The sequence below is a fragment of the Salvia hispanica genome, chromosome 1, assembly GCF_029641045.1.
Source record: "Salvia hispanica isolate PSC_SH4W2 chromosome 1, Shi_PSC_v1, whole genome shotgun sequence".
In the NCBI taxonomy this organism is placed as follows: domain Eukaryota; kingdom Viridiplantae; phylum Streptophyta; class Magnoliopsida; order Lamiales; family Lamiaceae; genus Salvia; species Salvia hispanica.
This window is the reverse complement of record NC_142692.1, coordinates 59,423,048-59,437,278: the sequence shown is the minus strand read 5'-3', so window position 1 is coordinate 59,437,278 and position 14,231 is coordinate 59,423,048. Positions and strand designations below refer to the sequence as shown.

The 14,231-nt window shown below is 37.6% G+C and overlaps 2 protein-coding genes across 3 annotated transcripts; one reads left to right on the top strand and one right to left on the bottom strand.

Annotated features, from left to right (window-relative positions):
* The first annotated feature begins 1,175 nt into the window (after nucleotides 1–1,175).
* LOC125204361 (uncharacterized) lies at nucleotides 1,176–4,054 on the top strand. Its single transcript, XM_048103007.2, has 2 exons — nucleotides 1,176–1,633; nucleotides 2,348–4,054. The coding sequence occupies exons 1-2, from the start codon at nucleotides 1,535–1,537 to the stop codon at nucleotides 3,449–3,451; spliced, it is 1,203 nt and encodes a 400-aa protein (XP_047958964.2). The 5' UTR covers nucleotides 1,176–1,534; the 3' UTR covers nucleotides 3,452–4,054.
* A 1,451-nt stretch (nucleotides 4,055–5,505) lies between these two features.
* On the bottom strand, nucleotides 5,506–11,032 carry LOC148934235 (eukaryotic translation initiation factor 4B2-like). 2 transcript variants are annotated; one of them, XM_089067557.1, is made up of 3 exons: nucleotides 9,720–11,032; nucleotides 7,401–8,057; nucleotides 5,506–5,725 (listed from the first exon to the last, which is right to left on the bottom strand). In XM_089067557.1, the coding sequence occupies exons 1-3, from the start codon at nucleotides 10,823–10,825 to the stop codon at nucleotides 5,521–5,523; spliced, it is 1,968 nt and encodes a 655-aa protein (XP_088923683.1). In that variant the 5' UTR covers nucleotides 10,826–11,032; the 3' UTR covers nucleotides 5,506–5,520. The 2 variants fall into 2 exon arrangements, with proteins under 2 accessions (XP_088923683.1, XP_088923689.1); XM_089067563.1 differs by lacking the exon at nucleotides 5,506–5,725 and adding an exon at nucleotides 5,939–6,298.
* Nucleotides 11,033–14,231: the final 3,199 nt, after the last annotated feature.

Genomic DNA, 14,231 nt, shown 5'->3' with positions numbered 1-14,231 from the left:
TCCGGTTCCGGTTCCGATTCCGGGATTCATGAAAATTTGTAACCGGGTACCCGGTCAAACCGGATCGGATAGAACCGGAACCGGCCGGTTAAGCAGCCCTAATCTCCGTGTCTAAATGACTAAATCTAAATCTTAACTCGTTAATAAATTTGAACTTGTCGGATTACCTCTACATAGATTTGAGCTCTCCATTTCCATTGACTTACTTGAGTAAGGGAGACGCGGTCTTGAGCAAGTCAATGGACACGCCACAGGGAGGCCCAATTTCTCCATGAAAAGACCAAATTACCCATGCCTACCTTAATCCATCGAGTAATGATAAACAACCAAATTTTGTACAACCAAAATAAGGTAATATTAATATTTGATGTATTAATTATATATTAAAATCATAAATATAGTAAGTGGATAAGTTAAAAAGACTTATTAGCATTTAACCTCATTTTTATTTTTATATTTGAATTTTCTTTCTATTATTTTTAAATTTTGAATTAAAGTATGCACTAAATAAAATTAATGGTTCCAAAAAATTAAAAAAAATATACATAAATCATAAATATATGACCATAATATTATACACTTTCCATGTACTATATATGCATCCATATATTTTAATAAAATGCATAAATAAACCTATTTTTATACAAATAAACTAGTTTTTGGTTATACAAAATCAACAAACCTATATGACCAAATTTTGTACAACCAAAAACTAGTTTATTTGACAAAAAAATTAGGTTTATTTATGCATTTAATTAAAATATTTGGATGCATATATAGAACATGGATAGTGCATAATATTGTGGTCATATATTTATGATTTTTGTATAATTTTTTTATTTTTTTTAGAACCATAAATATAATTAGTGCATACTTTAATTCAAATTATTAAAAAAATAGAAAGAAAATTCAAATATAAATATAAAAAATGAGGTTAAATGCTAATAAGTCTTTTTAATTTATCTATTTACTATATTTATATTTTAATATATAATTAATACATTAAATTATTAATATAACCTTATTTTGGTTGTACAAAATTTAGTTGTTTATCATTACTCATACAAAATTTGGTGCATGGATTTGTTGCAATCCAATATCCTTTTCCACAAGGATAATTTAGTCACATCAACCATTCCATTCCATAGCATTAAATGCTTCCCAAATTTGTCTGTAAAAAGACAGAGAAAACGGCTTTCATTGTAATCTTGACAACTGCCATACATTCGCCAGTGCTAACCAAGCACGCATATACTCATTTATGATTTATCCCTCTGTCTCTTTCAATTTTTATTCCGTTGTCTAAAAATTAAATCTTTCTTTTGGGTAATTCGCAGAGGGGCTTTTTATTGCTTCTTACTTCTGATAGTATAAACTTTATTCGAGGGGTCTGGAAATTACGTTAGGTCAAGTTTCCAACTTTGAGGTTGATCTCATTTGGTTCTTGTTTGATTTAATTTGGGTCGACATTTGTTGATCTTGAGATAAAGAGAGTAAATTTTGGGTGATTTTAGATAGAGCTAGAGATAGAGAGATGAGCGGTGTTTCAAGAATTTGGGAGAAGGTGAATATGGTGGCGGAAGGAGGATCTCGAAATTGTTCCAAGAAATCTGATGATATATGTGGCGATGAGGTAAAAATTTCATCTTTATTGTTTTGGGGTTTTTTTTTTATGTTAATGTATGGCACAAATGGAGTGGGGTTTTTCTTCCTTCCCCTTTTGTTGTGTACTGTTTCGGTTTGCTTTTCGATTGTTTAACCATTTTTTTTATAAACCAGAATAATTAGTGAAACATAATTTTGGGTTTTGGCTGTTAGGATGAAGGATATCTGAAGTTTCTGTTGATTAGAGTAATTTTGGACCTTGTTTTGTGTCTTTTGTTGAGGGATTAGATCACATTTTCCCATTTATGTAATTATTTCTGAGAATATGTCAGCTAAGCGAAATTTTAAGATCCTGTGATTTTTAGTTTGATTTATTTCTGGTTTTTTATTAGAGTGGGATCCAAATAGAATGTCCTTTTCTGAATTTATTATGTAGCTCTTGTTCTTGAATATTCAGTTGTATTGCTCTTATGCTTGCAGGAAATATTCTGTGATTTGTTGGATGGTTTTCGTTAATATATTGAAAGCCATTAACTAGCTATTTGAGCTCCTTGAAAATGCTAATGCGGAAGTCATATTCTTTCTTTATTTGCAATTTGTGAGGTCCATATATAAATAACTGAAAAAAAAGGAAAAAAACAAGATGTGGAAGTTGTGTATATGTTGGTTAGAATTGGTGTTGAACACTTTTATATGATTGTTGCAGTTTTCCTAAATTGTTTGGTGGTTGTAAAAACTGTAGGATTCAGGAAGGCCTTTGAGCATGGCTAGATTGAGATGTATTCTTCGTGGCCTCGATTTCAAAGCATTGCTATTTCTCTTTTTGTTGATCCCAACGTGTGTCTTAGTCATATATGTCCACGGCCAGAAAATCACTTACTTTCTGAGACCATTATGGGAGTCCCCGCCTAAGCCTTTTCTCGAGAGACCTCACTACTATCACGAGAATGTGTCTATGGAGAATCTGTGTAAGCTTCACGGTTGGGGAATACGTGAGTATCCTAGACGTGTCTATGATGCAGTATTGTTCAGCAATGAGGTCGACATCCTCAAGATGCGTTGGAAAGAGTTGTATCCGTATGTGACAGAGTTTGTCCTCCTTGAGTCGAACTCCACCTTCACCGGGCTGCCAAAGCCTTACCTCTTCTCGGCTGTCCGTGACCAGTTCAAATTTGTTGAGCCTCGTTTAACGTACGGACAAGTCCCGGGGAGATTCAAGAGAGGTGAGAACCCTTTCGTTGAAGAGGCGTATCAGAGATATGCATTGGATTATCTTCTCAAGCAAGCTGGGATACAAGATGATGACTTGTTGATAATGTCGGATGTTGATGAGATCCCAAGCAGGCACACGATTAATCTCTTGAGGTGGTGTGATGACATACCCCCGATTCTCCATCTTCGCCTCAAGAACTATCTGTACTCATTCGAGTTCTTTCTTGATAACAACAGCTGGAGGGCGTCCATCCACGTATACCAGTCTGGAAAGACTAGATATGCTCACTATCGACAGTCTGATGAGATCTTGGCTGATTCCGGGTGGCATTGTAGCTTCTGCTTTAGACGGATCAGTGAGTTCATATTCAAGATGAAAGCCTACAGCCACGTGGATCGAGTGAGATTCTCTCATTTCCTGAGCCCTAAGAGAATCCAGAAAGTGATCTGCAAAGGGGCTGATTTGTTTGACATGCTACCTGAGGAGTACACGTTCAAGGAGATAATCGGGAAGATGGGGCCAATCCCACATTCCTACTCGGCTGTTCATCTCCCTGCATATCTATTGGAGGCAGCTGACCAATACAAATTCCTTCTACCCGGGAATTGCATAAGAGAAAGAGAGAGTGGCTGAAACTACGCGAATGAGGCCGTGTATCTTTTGTACAGGTGGGGAAGCAAGCTTCTGCTTGACTCCCGGGTAAACAGTGTCCTTTAACCAAATCCATGGCTGCAGTGTGAAGTTTTTATAACCATGCTACATGCTTATATCATTCTTGCCTTCGAGCTTTTGAGAAAACGAAAAATATGGACATATCTCGGACTTTTTAGATTGAGCTTTGTATATAATCTTTCTTTGGCTCGATTTCTTGCAAATGGATAGCATCAGTGGAATGAGTGAGGGGAAAACAGGCTCGGCTAGGAACTACTTGTTGTAACTAGGGTGTTACATAATTACATAAACGCGCTATGACTGGGCGTTACACCCCCTTGAAGGCGGGGGATTGGTTCATCATTGTTGCTGGCTGTTTATCTGTCTAAGCAAAGGTTTTGGTGTTAGCTAATGGATTCATCTGCAGATTGTGAACTTGTTCATTTTTTGATCTCTCAAACTGTTACGAATTTCTAATGGAGATATGATGATTCAGCTCTCAATTGCTAGAGATTTTCTTGTTGTTTTTGCTCAATTTGGTATATCCAAGTTTGACTGAAACAGAGGATTCTTGTTGTTTTTTAACATTGTTTCTTGTTTATTGATAAACTAAGAATTATTTGAGGGGGAAAAAGAAAAAAAGTTCAAATGAAACAAAGAATCTGATACCCCTCAATAATTTATGATGGTGTTTGTCATCGTTAAAGGTTGGCATGTCCGAATATTTTTTTCTGAAAAATACTACTCCTGTCTATCATTACCTGCCACTGATGTGCAGCTCATACATATGCTTTATTCTGCAATTGCTAGAATTTACACTAAAACCTTATTATAGGTCACATCATTATACTCCCTTCGTCCACGAATAGTAGTCTCATTCCATTCCGGCACGGATATTAATAAATGTTAAGAAAAATAGGTGGAAGAAAGTTAGTGGAATAAGGGTCTCACTTATATATATTAGTTTTAAATGATATGTGAGTGGAATGAGTTGGTGAGATGTGGGGCCTCTTTACCATTTATGGTACTTATGAACCGGGACTCCTATTCGCGGACAGACTAAAATGGAAAAACGGGACTCTTATTCGCAGACGGAGGGAGTAACATTTTTAATGATAATCTAAAATATGTGTGGGTTTATCTTTATCTGTAATAATTTGAAAATGGACAGTTAGAATCTCAACTGTTGATTGGAGCCCCAAATCCCTGTCCAAATGTATGATCTCCATTCTTCACTAGTGGAATGAAAGCTCTATAAAAATTCCTCACATAAATTGCAAAGTATGAAAAGGTTATTCATAATGGGAATCAAATCAGATGCATCCTCATAAAAAAAAAAACCAATGCAAACGAAACCCTACAAGTAGAAGCTGCAGAGACAGCTGCAACATCAAAAAAATCAAGAGAGATTTCAGAACATTCACATGACGAAGCCTCCTACTGAGCATTGTCTGCCAAATGACAGATACAATCAAAGCCATGGCTACGTCTGCAGCGCAGAATCGTACGACAGATTCACATGATGAAGCCTCCTTTCAATTGAAAGTGAGTTTAAAAAGTTAGTGGCATGTGGGTCCTACTTTTATATATTAGTTTTATAATAAAATGTGAGTGAGAATGAGTTATTGGAATATGGGGTCCACTACTAAAAATAATAAAAGTGAAAGGTGATAAATTTTTAGGGATGAATGAAAAAGAAAATAGGTGACAAATTTTTAGGGACGAAGGGAGTATATGCTTAATCTTATATTAACAATGATTAAGAAACTAAAATCACTAAGACCTCATTTTTCAGCAAATAGCCAAGAAATACTTATGTCACTGTTAAATCCGTTTAGTGCTATACAACACAAGTGTCGTTTATTTCCTAAGGTATGGAAATTTACGGGCTGACTCTGTAAACTTTTACGATATGTCAAAACGTATCTAGATTGTGAAGAGTATACACTTTCTTATTTTGAAAAGTCTTTTTTTTCAAAAGAGATAAAACTCATTCTCTACTAACAATATTTTTTCAAAAGAGATAAAACTCATTCTCTACTAACAATACTTTAATTATCTTTTCTTTCAATCTCTCTTACTTTACATACCAATTGTGCATTGAAATCCATATCCAACCAAAAGTACATATTTTTGTAGGACGGAGAGAGTAGCATGTATAAAAGATTTATTTTAGAATAATTTATTTGTATGAGCCAATTGCAGCATATACCACTTCCCCAAATGGAATTCATTGCCTCCTCCAAGTCGTTGAATCTGATAAGAAAGATGAAGGCAAAGACACAAAAGGCCCCATTATTCCAATCTGTTAATATATAAACCCTAGCTATAAACAATTGCTAGCCTCAAACAAGAAGACGACGATGAAGAATAAGCATAGCAGGATGGCGACTATCGACTATTTTTAGCAAGAAAATGGAAACAACATTGCCTGTTATTAAAAGTAAGAATCATCAGGCAACATTAGGATTGAGGTAGGAATAGTGTAAGCAAACAAATATATTCCAAGGGATTTGCCCTACAATGTCCCTTTTTTGGAGAAGATGGATATTTGATCCCACCACAAAATGACAAACAAAAAAGGGTGAGGGGAAATGAGAATTTTATACATCACCAAAATGCAACAACAATTAATGCAAGAGTTGTATGTTATCAGAATTAAGATTTTCCAGCTCCATTCCTCACTGCAAAAATCATGAAATGAGGAGGAACAGGGGTGTCAATGTATTATTGCATCTAACTAGTCAGAGAGAGAGCGAGCAAAGAGCGACCGGAAGAAATTGAGTCCTGGGAGAATCGGGTTTGAGAGTTCACCACCTCGACCCTGACCTATCAAATGACACAAGCACTGCGATCAATCGTATGTTATATGTCACCACAAATTATATTATAGGGGAAGATCTATCCTAACTCGAGGATCATATGAGTTCAAACTTCAGCAAAAGTGAAGAGTTATAATCTACGTGTAAGAAGTTCTTTAGCATGACGAATGGAAATCACAAGGTAGCATAGAGTTCCCGATATCATAGAGACTTGTGTGGACTAGTTTTTCAGGCATTATTGACTTACGAGTAGATATCCCGTGCAATCAACCCACTAGAAGCTCAGTTATATAAAATATATCTATGCAAGTGAGAATTGTAGTAGTGCAGAAAATAAAAGCACCCTCATCTAAGCCATGTTTCCCAACAAAGAAAATCCAAATGTACGGAAATCCAAAGGACTACAACATAGACAAATTATTTTTAAATGATGGCATTTCTCTTACTCGTTGATTGCAAAGTGCAAACAGATAGTTAATAAACACCAAAGATCACTAGATCAAATATGATACACATCAAGAGTTAGAAGTATCTTTTTAATTGTTAGAAGTCTTAGAATTCTCTCTTTAAATGCTGGAAGTCTACACGCTACCTTTTAATATTGTCTATATTTAGTCTTTTGACAGTCATATCAATAAGTCCCTTGAATTAGAGATAGAGGTTAAGTCTTGAATTTAGTACACACCTCTTTTTTCTAAACAATACTCCCTCCGGTCCCCATTAAATGTCCCATATTTCCTTATTTGGACGGTCCCAGTAAATGTCCTATTTCACTTTTACTACTTTTAGTAAATGGACTCTACGTTCCACTAACTCATTCTACTCACAATTATTATAAAACTAATATATAATAGGAGGGTCTACATTCCAATAACTTTTTCTACATACTTTCCTTCACAAAGTCAAACAATTTCTTAAAACCCGCCCCGGTCAAATATGGGACATTTAATGGGGACCGGGGGGAGTATCCAAAATATATTCATCAGCCAACATCAACAAAAGGCAAACTTTCAAGAAGCTCCGAAAGACTTATAGTAGTCAGAGCTGTCGCACTTAATCGCAAGTGCAGGAGAAAATATGAAATACAGAAAAATCTAAAGAGACATTACCTGTCGACATCTCTGCTGCCTGAAAATACTCTGCCTCCACTTCCTTGAAAATATCTTCTGTCGTCACTTGGTCTTGCCCATGAATTCACAGAGCCGCGTGAACGAGGCCTTCCATTGCCATCTGGAGATCTGGGCTCTTGATATGCTCCATCTGTGTAAGAAGCTCTCTGAGAATAGGAAGATCTGTTATCTTCATAGGCTCCCTGCCTTGAATGGGGTCTTTCATTAGACCCAGCTTCAGGATCTTCATGCGCCCCAGGTTGAAAAGGAGGTCTCTCAGAAAAGCCAGCTCTTGAATCCTCATATGCACCTGGACGAGTTGGAGGTCTCTCTTGATAGCCTGCTCTAGGCTCTTGATATTGTCCAGAGGCAGGAGGCCGGTCATGAAAGCTGGATCTACCCTCATATAATCCGGTTCGAGAAGGAGTTCTATCATTAAAGCCAGCACCCCGAACAGCTCCAGGGCTTTGCCTCTCAAAATTTCTTTGACTATAGCGAACTTTGTCATCCAACTGAGAGACCAAAAGTTCCAACTCCTGCTCCTTTTTATGTATTTGATCTTGCACACCAGCTTGTTCTTCACCAGTTTTTTCCAGCAATTCCCTTTTAAGTTGCTCAATTTCTTCCTTCAAATTTTTCTCTTTTTCTGCCTGAGGCCTGAAAATACCATCTCTTAAGCTTTTACTATTTTAATTTTTTTTCAGTATCACTATAGGTAAAAGAGTTGACACCAATTTCGCCAATATAGATGAAACCAAGTTACCAGATTAAGTACTATCAAGAGCATGAACTAACTGATACCACAATAGACTACAACTATTAAAGATAGTACAGTATCAGCACCTTCTCTCGTACAACAATAAGAACATAACACAGTAAAATTACCATTACATCCGTATATATACCTACTAGTGTTGCCAACCAGAACATGGTGCAATAGATTCAAAAGCAATGTGACACCTTAAAGGAAAGCTCTGCATTCATCTGAACTGATGTGAATTATGCATAAATCTAGAAACAGCCTGGGCTAAAATAAATGAATTGCACTCCTCTAGGCCTTTTCTTGGAAACAAAATTCTGTATTTCCATTAGACAATATGGAAACACTTGCCAATCTTGTGTTGCCTTGAACCAAATTATATCGTTTAATACATAGTAGACTTACAAAAATCACCTATAAACCACCACACCTGCAGCCCATTACCCCTATCCTTATTCCCATCCATGATCCACCACTAGCTCACATCTCCACCTTACTCTACAAATCAACCAGATTAGATTGATACCGAACTTCTCATTCATAAGAACAGAACAAACCAAATCCTTCTAGCTTTGCACTTTTGTATGACCACTGTAGCAACTGGCATTGTCATCTTGGGGGGTGTTCGGCTTGCAAGATTGTATCCGAGATTAAATTTGTTGTGTGTTTGGTTCATGAGATTCAACCCCACAACTCAATCCTAGATGGATAATCATAGGATAATTAGTCATAGCTAACCCCATATGACTAAAATAATCTCACAACTCAATCCCAGATTGTATATTGGTATTATTTTATCTTGCAAATCGAACACCGCCTTGGAGTTAATGTAATACATGCTCCTTACTGGATATATACTTACAACATGGTTTCAAGACTTATACATTTTTTGTACCGAATGTATACAGATATTTAAGTTACCAAAGTTGACTTTTTCACTATAAAGATATTTCCTCCTCAGTCTCATTGCATTTATATACAAATTCGGAATACACATTACAACATCTATAATTAATAACTAAATTCTAATATGAGAACTAAACTCTTAAGGACTTAAAAATACTCACATACTCACTCCTAATTGGCTGCACCATTGCAATAGCTTTAAATGCATATTAACTTCCTTCTATCTCTTACTAAACTCCCAAATTCTCAATAAGATGCGTCAATTTATTTCCAAATTTAAACATTTAGTCGAATATTCTACTTGTCTCTGTCAGATGTCAATGAGTGACTAAACAAACCAAATGAAAAGTTTGTCCGTTAAAAAGATCAAAATCTGTGGCAATTCCTCTATGATCCGAAACAACAGAGACCATTTGTTCAACAAAACCCCTTAAGTTGTCCCAAAACCAACAGCCCTTCTCCAACATTATCATTCCAAACAAAGCCCTACCCATAAAATTCACAATATTTCAACAGCCCTTCCCCATGCTTGCACTTATCACACCAAAATGGACATTAACTAACAAACAATTTCCACGTCATTACAGCCCCAGAAACCACACCTTTCCAAATGAAATAACAGCAACGAAACGCATTGCAAAATTAACTACTACCTGTCCACACGTCGGTCCAACTTAAGATCAATCTTCTTCCAATCCAGGCCCTTCTCCTCCAGCATAACTTCTCTAGGCTTGGCATCCCCGAATGGATTTACTTTCGGTCTCTGCCTCATTACAGCTTCACCCAATGAAGGAGGCGCCTCCAACCTGCTCGACTGCGGAGTCTCTGGCCTACTCGACTGCGAACTTGTGGGCCTACTCTCACCACTAACCGAGTGTTTCTTGTCTGCTACATCCGAGTCCATCTTCTTCCAATCCAACCCTTTCTCTGCCAGCACTTCCTCCCTTGGCCTCGCCACCCCAAAAGGATTAGGCTTGTTAACCTTTACCCCCTCCGCACCCTCAATTGTAGGCGAACTCAAACTCAAACTAGTATTTTGCTCACTCCGAGACCACCAATCCGATTCAGGTTTCGAGAATCCAGACCCAAAACTCTCATTACGGGCCCAACGATCAGTATCAGGCCTAGAGCCAAAGCTCGAATTTCTCGACTGTGACACAGGCTTCTTCATAGACGCCCAATTGTCCACTTCATCAGCACGCGACGCACCACCGCTGCTTCCCCCAAGTGAGCTGTACTTGCCAGAAATCCTGGATTCGCGCGAATCGTGATCCGGCAGGGCAGTTTGCTTCTTCATCGAAGCCCAATTGTCCAACTCATCAGCTCGCGAAGGCTGATCGAACTCCGAAACCCTAGGTTGCTGCAAAGGTCCCCTCCGCCCATCATCCTCAAATCCATAAGATTTCCGGCCCTCATACTCCCTCCGACCCGAATTAGGCCCGCTCGGCCCGGGTCTCGACCCGTAATTGGAGAACCCGCCGCCCAATCTGCCGTACTGCATTTCCTCCGCCGACCGCTCTTTCGGCCCCGTCGGGAGACGGAGTATTTCCTCCGGCGTCAGGCCGCGGCCCTGAGACGGCATAACCCTAAATTCCTGTAGAGTCATCTTCGTCTTCTTCTTCTGCTTGGCTGTGCTCACGCCTTCCTTCAGGCTAGGAAAACTGCCAGCGGCCGCCTTCTCCTCGGCTTCTCGCTGCTCGGCCTCCTCTCTCTCGGCCTCGGCAGCCCAGGCGCCGATTCCCCATGGCGATTTCGACATTTTCTCCAAAGATCTCTCGCAATTAAATGTGAATTTTGTTTAGTTTCCTTTTTTTCTCGTTTCCCCCAAAATCGGCAAGTTTAAATATAGAAAGACGAGATGTATAAAGGAATTGCACTCCGGGTCTCCAATCGGGGCTCCGAATCTGGTTCCTGTTTGAATCACAATTCACAACCAAAATTCCATGAAATTTTCTGAATTTTTTTTTGAGGAAAAGTACTCCATATATATATTGGAAGTTAGAAGAAAAGGAAAAGATGATCCGCGAGAATACGGAGGCGCGTGCGAACACGCTCCAACGTGGGTTGTGCGCCAGTTTTTGTTTGATTGGGCCCACTCGGTGATGTGGACAAATATGATTTGTTAGGAGCTCCGTAGTCTTTTAGAGCATCTAATCTGAGGTCACGACTCGGTCCATATTATCATTTTCCCTCATTTCTATCTCGGCCGGAACTCCTTCAATGTATGTCATTTATCCAGGCCCTCTCCTCATGCTGAACATTTAGTTTGCATTATTCATTATTTTCATTTTCCCTCATTTCTGTCTCAGCCGGAACTCCTACAATGTATGCTATTTATCCAGACCCTCTCCTCATGCCGAACATTTAGTTTGCACTACTCATTATTCTTTACTTGTCAAACTTAAATACAATAACACAATATTTAAATTCTAAAAGCTTCGTAGATAATTGAACAGACTTGCAACTTCATTGAGAGTTCACTAATAATAAAGATAGTTTTCCACATCTTTTGAAGTACGCGCACATGGCGCTCCTCAACCACGCGTATTCTTTTTTTGCGCTTTGAAGTATTTGTAGAATGTCATACTCATTATTCATTATTTTCATTTTCCCTCATTTCTGTCTCAGCCGGAACTCCTACAATGTATGCTATTTATCCAGACCCTCTCCTCATGCCGAACATTTAGTTTGCACTATTCATTATTCTTTACTTGTCAAACTGAAATACAATAACACAATATTTAAATTCTAAAAGCTTCGTAGATAATTGAACAGACTTGCAACTTCATTGAGAGTTCACTAATAATAAAGATAGTTTTCCACATCTTTTGAAGTACGCGCACATGGCGCTCCTCCTCAACCACGCGTATTCTTTTTTTGCGCTTTGAAGTATTTGTAGAATGTCATACTCAAGGTCATACTCATTTCCATATCCTCAATTGAGCGGAAATCCTCTCCATAGCTGGATCGTGTAGACGGCTTTCAGCAATGCTAAAAGTGGCCGTGTCACTCGGTTCTTCAGTAACCTGAGATGTGTGCTCGGCGTATAAGGAACCCGGGACGTGCGCTCGACATTTGGAGGAAACCGACTTCCTGAGCAATGTAGGGCAGTGCCTCGATAACCAACTTTATGACGTGATCCATCAGATCCATGGTTTGATCCATGATAAAATTCTCATCCGGTGTTGGATCCATTTTCTACACAGAGAGAGAAAAAAAGAAAGATGTAAAATGAGGAATTAATTTTGAAGTATGGAATGGTGGATATTTATGGATTGAAAATTTAAAATAAAAATGAATAAAAAATAAAACCCTAAACCCCTCCCCCCCCAAAAAAAAAAAAACTACCGTCCATTTAAAATACTGAAATACCGCCCTTACAGTACCGAAAAAATACTGAAAATACCGATTTTTTGGAACCGTATGATACCTTGCTGATTGATTTTAGTACAGTAAAGATATAGATTTTCATATGCCACGGTAAACTTGTCAGTAAAGAGATTTAGTGACGGAATTTCCGTCACGAAAGTTATTGTGACAAAAATCATAAGCGACTATTTCGCATTAGTGACGGAGTACTCTGCCACTATGTAACGACCCAAAGCTTTATGATATTATTATTATTAAAATTAGCTTCGTTAATAAATAATTATACATTACCATAGTTATGATATAACCGAATATTCCTCTTCGTAATAAATAATCAACCCTTGGGCTATTTGGAGATCGAGCCAAGGCATATGTGAGAATAATAAATACATATACATATATTAATCCAAATAAAAGTTGTAATGTCCGGTACACACGCGGAAAGTTGATGAAGTCTAACGTTACGAATTATCTAAATATAATTTATTACAAGCTGGAGGAAGAAAAACGTGTAAGTCCCGGACAGCCGTTGAACGCCATGCTTCAAAACCAAGTTGGCTTGGTTCATGGACAAGAGCCACCAATGGTCACGCTATAACCTTTGCCTACATGAAAGAAGGAGACACATTAATACATATTTTATATTAAGTTGAATTATGAACTACATTTAATTTCATGTCATGTCCATATAATAAAATAAGTTGAGTATTCACCATATTTAACCTCATGTCAAGTCCGTATCCTCAAATAGATTAGAATATCAACTATATTTGATTCCATGTCAAGTTCGGATCTCAAGTAAGGATTTAATCCAATATAAGAAGGGTAAATGTGTTGGTGCTGGCAGCGGAAGCGTGCGTTCATAATAAATCACATAATAATCAGATCTATTTAGCAGATTATTTAGACAAAATCTATTCGCGTAATTATCACATGTATCATGCTCATAACTTGAATTAATCATGCTTTAAGAATATTGAAAACCTAAAACATGCTTTTCTACGGAGCAGAAAAATACCTAATTAATTCTCCAAAGAATTGAAGATGGCTAGCTACTTCTCCACGTGATGCTTTGAGTACTAAACCACAAATCTTCTCTCTGGTTCCCGAACTGTACTCCAATATCAGTGTGGGCTGATCTTACTAGAATACTAGGACTTAAATAAAGAAGACAGAAGAAATCCTTTTTGGAATAGGAGAAGATTTCGAAAATCTCCTCAGCTTGGGAGAGGAATTTTCGAAAATTACAATAATGAGAAATTATTTTCTGTCTCCTTTATTCTCCTATTTATATTAAGTTCCTTTTGGGCCCAGACAGGGATCTATGGAAGGTTTTGGATATGGGCTCATCCAATTTACTTTTTACTAATTAAATTGAACCCACAATTTAATATAAGTTATAATTGGAATATTACGAGCAGCCACTACAGAAGTAATATTGAACTCTCCCCATCCAAATCCGAAATTATAAGTAATCCGGGTTTCCGTTTATCTTTCATTTCCCGTGCTTAAGATTAATATGTCCATTAATTAATTAATGTCTGCTATTGACTTAATTAATTAACTTCTTATTAATTCCAAGAGTGGACTTAGCATGAAACACTTATTTATTATTCATAGAGTAATCATACTCCAACTAGCTAGGTTCCGAATAATAAAACCTCGTTTCGCGCTCCTCTTGAGGACATTATCAAACGAGACTCAGCTCGTGCACGATTCAATATAATAGCAATCCTAGCACCGCTAGATATCGATCACCACTGCCCAATATATCAGGATAATTGGGTTACGAAAAA